The sequence below is a fragment of the Mytilus californianus genome, unplaced genomic scaffold, assembly GCF_021869535.1.
Source record: "Mytilus californianus isolate M0D057914Y unplaced genomic scaffold, xbMytCali1.0.p SCAF_15, whole genome shotgun sequence".
Classification (NCBI taxonomy): domain Eukaryota; kingdom Metazoa; phylum Mollusca; class Bivalvia; order Mytilida; family Mytilidae; genus Mytilus; species Mytilus californianus.
The window spans coordinates 14,771,584-14,780,074 of NW_026262637.1; the positions used below are offsets into that span (position 1 = coordinate 14,771,584).

At 30.0% G+C, this 8,491-nt stretch overlaps 1 protein-coding gene across 1 annotated transcript; it reads left to right on the forward strand.

Moving 5' to 3' along the window:
- The first annotated feature begins 445 nt into the window (after nt 1–445).
- On the forward strand, nt 446–7,764 carry LOC127725494 (c-Myc-binding protein-like). The gene is made up of 5 exons (XM_052232509.1): nt 446–539; nt 3,647–3,719; nt 4,488–4,536; nt 5,417–5,546; nt 7,723–7,764. Exons 1-5 carry the CDS (start codon nt 525–527, stop codon nt 7,759–7,761), a joined length of 306 nt encoding a protein of 101 aa, XP_052088469.1. The 5' UTR covers nt 446–524; the 3' UTR covers nt 7,762–7,764.
- Nucleotides 7,765–8,491: the final 727 nt, after the last annotated feature.

Sequence of the window (8,491 nt, forward strand, 5' to 3'; positions counted from 1 at the left end):
TATCATGACCTAAAGTATCAAATTAATATTAATGTTTCATACATGTCAAGAGCAAAGGGATAATAAAATTAATGGTGTCATATAGCCACCTGAAGCAATTAGTAATTCAATCCTTATAATACCGTTGAAAAATTAGAGAAACAGCACTCGATTTGAAAATGCCTCCAAAACACAAAAACAGACGAATTTTTTTTTCTACACTCTTCAAATCTTTTCATCAAATGAATGGATAAAGTTATCATTTCCGAAAAGCGGAAGTTAATTTTTACCATACAAACTAAATGATAACTACTTTGTCATTTTTCATTATTACAAGAAAAAATATAATTTTCTTTCCCATTTAAGCATCAAAATTTTTCTTCATTGAACTTTCAAATAGATTGGATCGTTTATCACAATTGTTAAGTTTTATTTCAAACATGTTATCATTTAGTATCTTAACCGGTCACTGCGCATGTTACAGAAACCTTGATAGCAACCATTCCTAACTGGACCTGTTTCAAACGAGATTGAAGAACGACATCATGACAACTTACAGGGTATGCTTTAATTCAAAATTGTCGTAAAACAGTTTTCTTCACTGTTTAAATAACTATATATTCAACGGACGAACTTGAAACTAATATTGTAAAAAGCAGGTAAAGGTGACCCAGGGCCAGGTTCCTTATTAACAACCTTTTCTTGTTTTCAGTCATATTGCATTGGTCTGACTGTTATTCTACCCTTTTAAAATATGCGAATAATATTTAAAAAAGTGTTTTTTGGTAAATAATAGTATAAGAATTTAGTTGAAATGGTAACTAGTGATATGATTGTTATGAATATAGTAATGTCCTTTCAAGGAAGTTATGCAAAAATCAATGTTAAGACTGTTGTGGTCTCACCAATTTGCCATTTCAAAATCTAAAGGACTATGGGTAATTTTATTGTTAGTACACCAAAATGAAAAGACGTAATATCATTGTTTAGGACGTTTTGAACCAATCATAACATTTTGGTGTAAGATTTTGAAAATATTATTCAGAAAGCATTACTCCATTAGGTTCTGAAATACTGAATAAGCGACAAGATAACAAGTTTAGCAACTAGAAGACAAATTTTGCATCAAGAAGTTTTATATTCTCATTCAAACAATTTATAAAAAAAAATTTAATGAAATATAGTTTGTGATTTGTTGTTTTATAAAGTTTCAATCATGTTGCTTTTTAAACTATGCATTGATTTTCTGTAACATCAAGGACGTTTAACTAACATACGTCCTTGGTAACATGTAGTAGCAATAAAGGTTTTTGAAAATTTAATAGAAATAATAATAGTTTTCCTGTTTGATAGACATGATAGAATATGGTGGAATCTTATAAAAATATTACAAAATATTGCTGAGAGTTCAAAAAAAGAAGCATAGTACAATTTCTACTATATCAGTGTTCTTCCCAGAAATTTTGGATAACATCACTTTGGCGTAAAAAAATAAATAGTATTTTTTTTCAATGTCATTTGTTGCGTTGCGACGATGCTCCATTTCCCTTTAAGTAATGTTTATATTGTTCAATTCATAACTGAGAATACAATTAAAGTATAACAGTTGTTTCAGTTCGTGACTTCAATATTCATTTACAGTTACACAATTATATATTTCCTCTTGTCAGAAACTACCAACTAAATATCTAGCACATAAACAGAACTTTTTTGTCGAGCCTTCGACTTTAGTCGAAAAAGCGAGACATAGCGATCCTACATTCCGTCGGCGGCGGCGTCCACAAATATTCACTCTGTGGTTAAAGTTTTTGAAATTTTAATAACTTTCTTAAACTATCCTGGATTTCTACCAAACTTGGACAGAAGCTTGTTTATGATCATAAGATAGTATCTAGAAGTAAATATTGTAAAAAAATAAATCCCATTTTTTCCTTATTTTACTTTTAAATGGACTGAGATTTTTTGCCAGGAAACAACACATTCACTCTGTGGTTAAAGTTTTTAAAATTTTAATAACTTTCTTATACTATTTTGGATGTGTACCAAACTTGGACAGAAGCTTGTTTATGATCAAATGCTAGTATCTAGAAGGAAATTTTGTTTTCTTCCAGTTAACATTACATTCAGTCTGCAGTTAAAGTTTTTAAACATTTATTAGATTCATAAACTATCCTGGATTTTTACCAAACTTGGACAGAAGCTTCTTACAATCAAAAGATAATATTAATTTTATCAAGAGAAATATTTTTATTGATTTACTTCCTCATTTTTGTTGAGCCTGCGATTAACAGAAAAAGTAGGCGAGACACTGGGTTCCGCCGAACCCTTACAAATTTTTTTATATCAAAAAGGAAAAGAAAGTATAAATAAATAAAATTTCAATTAAAAAACTATTCTGTTTGTCATGTTTATGAAATTAATTGTTTCCTGGGACTCAGTGTATTAGTCCCAGTTGTTTCTCATCAAAAAGATATATATTTTTAACAAAGTTAAGCTACTTTAATCAGTTAATTGAAACAATGCATTTACATAGAAATAAATACATTTAGCAAGGAGATCTAATAAATAGTCCGTTAATGCGTGTGGAATGGTGTAATTTTCCCTTTTGGGGTCGTTATTATTCTGTCAGCTATGCCATTTGTGGGTCTGTAGTTATTATCATAAAAATGCTGATTTTGGTAATAGCTGGTCCGCTTCCGATGAATCCCGCAATTGACCCGTAGTTTGTACAAATATTTCAAAAATTTACGAAAATGAACAATGTTTGACAAGCAATTTGGAATGAATATGATGCTTTTAATGCAATAAATGAATGAAACATTAACTAAAGGCAAATATTAATTTTCATCACATTCTAATGAAGGAACAAACTTATTTTGCTGAAAATCAGATGTTTATCGTACGCTCTTGAGTAAGAAGTACTGCAAGGGAAAGAAAATACTTCATAAAAAGTTATTAGTTTGAAATAACATACGACCAAACTGTAAAGTCAATGCTTTCACCTCTTTTCTAAAGAAATAAATCATTTATATCTTTAAATTTCTTTACTTATAAATGAAAAATTGCTGTTTCAAATCACTCTTATTTGCCTCTATTGTCCGACTTGAAGGGATTACAATTAAGTTGATATAATTTTTATGATCACAGGCGGTTATTAGATGAAAGTTGAAAAATTAGGACATCGATCGATTTTGCAGCAATGTATAGAGACAAGAAAAAAAATAGCATCCTCAAAATAATTATAGCGTCACGGAAAAAAATTATAGCGTCCTGGGGAGATCACTGTATATGCCACAAAATAAGAGCATCGTATATAAAGCATATCAATGATATGACCAAAACAAGAAATTATTTGAATTGGAAATAATTTTGAATTCTGGAGAATGGCTCTGTGTCAACAGTTTATTTGTATTTATTTTAATATCAAAACTTATTAAATGTGAAATTTGTCTTTTGTGAACATATTCCTTTGCTAGAAATTATATTCTTCTGAATAATATTTTACGAAAAATGCAGAAAGACAGTTTTAATGTCCCCATGATGTTGAAGGTTTTTAGGTAAAGATTCAAATGAACATGAATAATGATGGTGTTTCCTTTGAGACAAGAAGACTCATATCTATGAATTTCTTGCAATGTTCACTTATGAAATAAAATTTACACTGTAGGGAGCTGACAGCAAGAGAGAAGAGTTCAGAAAATACTTAGAGAAAGCAGGTGTATTAGATGCCTTAACAAAAGGTATGATGTATATAACATTAATTAATACATCTTTTAGCAATTGCATACTTATTTTTTTGTTCTTTTAATATGCAGTGTATTATTTAAGTTAGTTTAAACAATAGAAAGCTGTTTAGTTTAGTTTATACATATTTTATTTAGTCAAAGTTAAATGGATTGGACTCGTAAATCATACTTATCATTGCTTATGAGATCTGCTCCAACGTAATACAGTTTATAACAATGCAATGTTAAAATGAGCATGCAATATTTCAAACTATACAATAATTTACGAGTCTAGCAATTGACAAAAAATGGCAAAAGTAATAACTGGAAAATTGGTAATGATGATGATGTGAATGAACCGCAAATACACTATTAGGTACAATGTATAATGTGACAAGAAATCTCTCAGACTTTTTAATAAATTTATCTCGAGGTCCATTATGAATTTTACTTTAAGCAGGGATCTTAAAAATGGCATGATTTTGAGCACACAATTGGAACCTACTGTTTTTTTAAATTTTGATCAGTATAATAACTACATGTACATGTACATAAAAGAATTTTAAATGAAACATGCAGAAAAATCACTGAAATCTTTTATACTGCATGGTATAGTAGGCAGCAAACACAAAGAAATTAGTATGTTTGATATTTGTAATGTCATTTTTGAGGTCTTCTATTATTTTCATACTACATACATATATATTTTAAGTATAAATTTCTATTTGATAAATTTATGTAATAGCTGTATTTTCTTTTATGAATTAAGGTTTTCTTTTTTAGTTTTGGTTGGGTTGTATGAAGAACCAGAAAAGCCAAATAATGCATTGGAGTATCCTTGAACTAAGTCTATGGGCTGATTTGAATGTAATTAAATGTATTTTATGGTTAATTGAAATCATTAAAAAAAACCATTTACAATCAGATTTAAAGACAGATTCTGTTCACTGTACATGTAGTAAATTCATCTTCCGTAATATGCTATGATAGTAAGTAGGGGCATACTGTTTAGTGGTCTCTGAGTTCATCCATTAGTCTGTCTTATATCATGTTAAATTTTCTGTTTAAGGTCCAAGTGACATAGATCAACTATTGATCAAGGTATGGTCTTCAACAATGAGTAAACCCAAACCATACATGTATATTCACCAAAAAAAACCTGGCATGACCTTAAATTTGACAGAATTCAAAGGAAAAAACCAATAAATGAAAAACAAATATGACAGACAGCAACACACAACAACCACAATTACAGGCTTCTGGCTTGGGTAAGGCACATAAAGAATGTGGTTGGGTCTTAAATTGTTTTTAAGGGCTCGACCTACTATGTAACCTTGGACAGTGGTGTTCATAAGAACATTAACAATAAAAATCAGTTGGAAGTAGTGTGACTCATCAGATTGGCACAAGGAACATTTTCTCTATGATCTTATCATAAAATGTATACCAAATTATGGTGTTGATCCAGACTTGTCAGTTTACTGAATATGTAAATATGCAAGTATGAGCAGGAAATGGTGTTATATAAACATATATTCTTGTTAAGCTTGATTTAACTTTTACTTGTATGGTTTTACAGGTAAGGTGTATTTACATGAATTAAAAGCTTCCTTTTAAAGTTTTATTAAAAAAAACAACATTTACTGCACTGTTTCTGTCAGTTATAATTTTAGTTGATCATAGTAGTATAATTTCCTTAACCAGTTATTTAGCTTTTTAAAACAGCATCTAGGAGCTTCAGGTCCAGAAACAGCCGATGTGGAGGCCTTAAAATTAGAAGTAACAGAACTTAGACAGAAAATAGAACAGTTGACAGAGGAAAACAATGAATTAAAAACAAAGGTAAAGAACATTTGGGAAGGTTGTCTTAAACATGGTCATTAATAAAGATATTTAAGTTTAACAAAAAAATTGCATGTTGAGTAAAAGAGAAGTTGAAAATGAAATTGATAGATTTAAAAAAAAACACAAAAAAAGCTTACCTTTATGGTTTGTAACAACTGTTCATAGAAAAATGGAGTTCCAAAAAATGTATGACATGTTCTGTACTACAATGTACTAGGATGTCATAATGCTGTTTTTATATTTAATTAAATTTAAAACAAGAAAATGACAAATTCTAGATGAGGGCAAAACACTGGCCTACGGTCAAAGTTTCCTGTTGATATATTTTTTATATATACATACATGACTAAGGTTGAATACTTTAATTTATATCAGATAGCTAATGTAAGTATAGTCCTTAAAATGCTATACATGCTATAGAAATATAGAAATCCTCTTATTCTGAAGCTCTAAAAGATCTAGGATTACTAGCTTTCAGATCTCCAAAAGAGAGAAAAAGATCTTAAGGATCCTGGAACTCTCCAGACTTGACAAGAGTTGTTGGAAATTTTATATTTAATTTAAAAGTATTTATGGGACAGATTCAAAAATAAGGAGATGTGGTGGAGCAATATATGTTTTCCCCCAATTTGCAATAGATACCAAGGATTCTATGTATATAACATAACCTAGATAGCTATTGTGTGATGGCAAAGAAAAATAGTTATTTTGAATATGGTAGCTAGCTACATTTTTGGAGGAATACTTGCAAACACAATCTATATAATTGTTTTCAAATATTTTCATCAAATATCTATTTTCCACTCTTGTTGCTGTTTATACTATAAAGCTTTGTCATTTCTAGCGATCTTTCTTCAGTTAGTATAAGCCAGAACAAAATTTTATGTAGATTCTCATTTTGTGGTGTTTTGATGATAGATATAATGCTTGTGTAAATGCTCTTTTGTTCCGACGTTGGAAAGTTCCGGGTGGAAAGAACTAACAAGCCGAAAAGTTCCGGAAGGAACTTATTAACCAGTTACTTTGTTCTTCCTCTGGTTTAAAAGTTCCACCGGAACAAAGTGACTATTTGAAAAGTTCCAATGGAACATATCAACTAGTTAGAAAGTTCTTTTTTGCCAAATTAGTCAAAACCGGAACTAACAAACTAGCCCAAAAGTTCCAACGGAACTTATCAACCAGGCAGAAAGTTCCATTTGGAGAATTGATGCAAAGTAAAAGCGCAACATATTATATTTGAACCTTTCAAAGGGAAACCAAGATACTGAATATACCATATTTCGTCCTTTTTGCAGAAAGAGGGGGAAGAATGAGTATCAGTATATATAAGAGCAAATCATTAATTTACAAGAATACCCAATGCACTGAAAGGGGTTTCTTTGGGGACAAATATGCAAAATTTAAGTTGTATTTCATAGCTCACATAAAACAGAATAAGTTGCATTATCATGCAAATTTAGTATTCATAGTACCCTCAAGAGAGGGAAGAATACCCTCCTCCTCATGTGGTTCTTTGCATCAATTCTCCAAATGGAACTTTGTGACTGGTTGATAAGTTCCGTTGGAACTTTTGGGCTAGTTTGTTAGTTCCGGTTTTGACTTATTTGCCAAAGAGGAACTTTGTGGCTAGTTGATAAGTTCCTTTTTCGGGAACTTTTCGACTGCACTCGAACTAGTTGGAAAGTTCCATCGGAATGAAATAACTAGTTGAAAAGTTCCGCCGGAACAAAGTAACTGACGGAACATAGTGGCTGTTACACTTGTTCTGAGCTATGCGATTCATTATACCAATTTTAGGGCAGAAGTAAGGTATATTTTTTTTACATGTTAAAGGGCTATTTCAAAATGAAAATAAAAAGTGGTTGTTCATAATTATTCAACAGATACAAAAAAAACATATTCAATTTCAGAATCATAAAAATTGAAAAAAATCTTTTCCTACTATTTAAAATGCAAATATGGCAACTTTAATGTCCACCTAACCTCTCCATATTTTCCATTATATGCACACACCCAAATTATTTTAACACAGCTTAAATTGAAATGCTTTGAATATGAAATTAACAATTGTAAACTTATATTGGAGATAAAACCAGGTGCCTAATTCTTAGTTTTACCATAGAATAAGAACTTGAATATGTTCATTGATGTCAAATTACATGTATACTTACAGGTACAACAGTATGAGCCAGAAGGACAAGAAGCTCAATGAAGATACTAAAAAGACATTTTATATAATTTATGATAGAAACTGTTTAAGGTTCTACTTTAGTTTTATTCTATTGGCTAAGAGAAAACTGCCAAACCCTTTGTATTTATATGTAATTTCCTGAAGTCAAGTAAAACATTTGATTTTTTTTATCAGTTTGAAAAATTAAAAAAAAGATACAGTTAAAAACTCGAGAAAATGCTATGGATATGATTTTATTTATTTTCTACGATATCCATATTATAAAAATATAAATCTTCAAATATTATCTTTAATAAGATTTCCCACCAGTAATGAGAACGTGTTTGTTGATTTTTTATTTTTTTAAATGTTGTTTCTGAAGTTTTCTCCAATCAACTATCATTAGAACTGGGGCATCTTAATTATTGTTCATGATTTCAATTTCATCCATACATGTGTACGTTTTTACGTGGTTGTTAGTTTTTTAAGTATTTTTGTTAAGTGACTTGTTAAATTGTACACCTATCAATTGATACCTTCTAGCGGGGAGTTTTCTATTGGTATGCCTGTGATTAGCATTAATGTATATAGAGTTACATAATGTCCAAAGACAGAAAGATTGTTTCAAAGGAATGTCATGTTTGGTTTTAAGAAGAGTGAAGGTTTTGAGAGGAATGATGGTATATTTTTGGATTATCAATTTTATCTCATTATAATAATGATAAAGGCAGGCCTTTTATGTATACACTGTATATTTATGCTTTTAATGGCA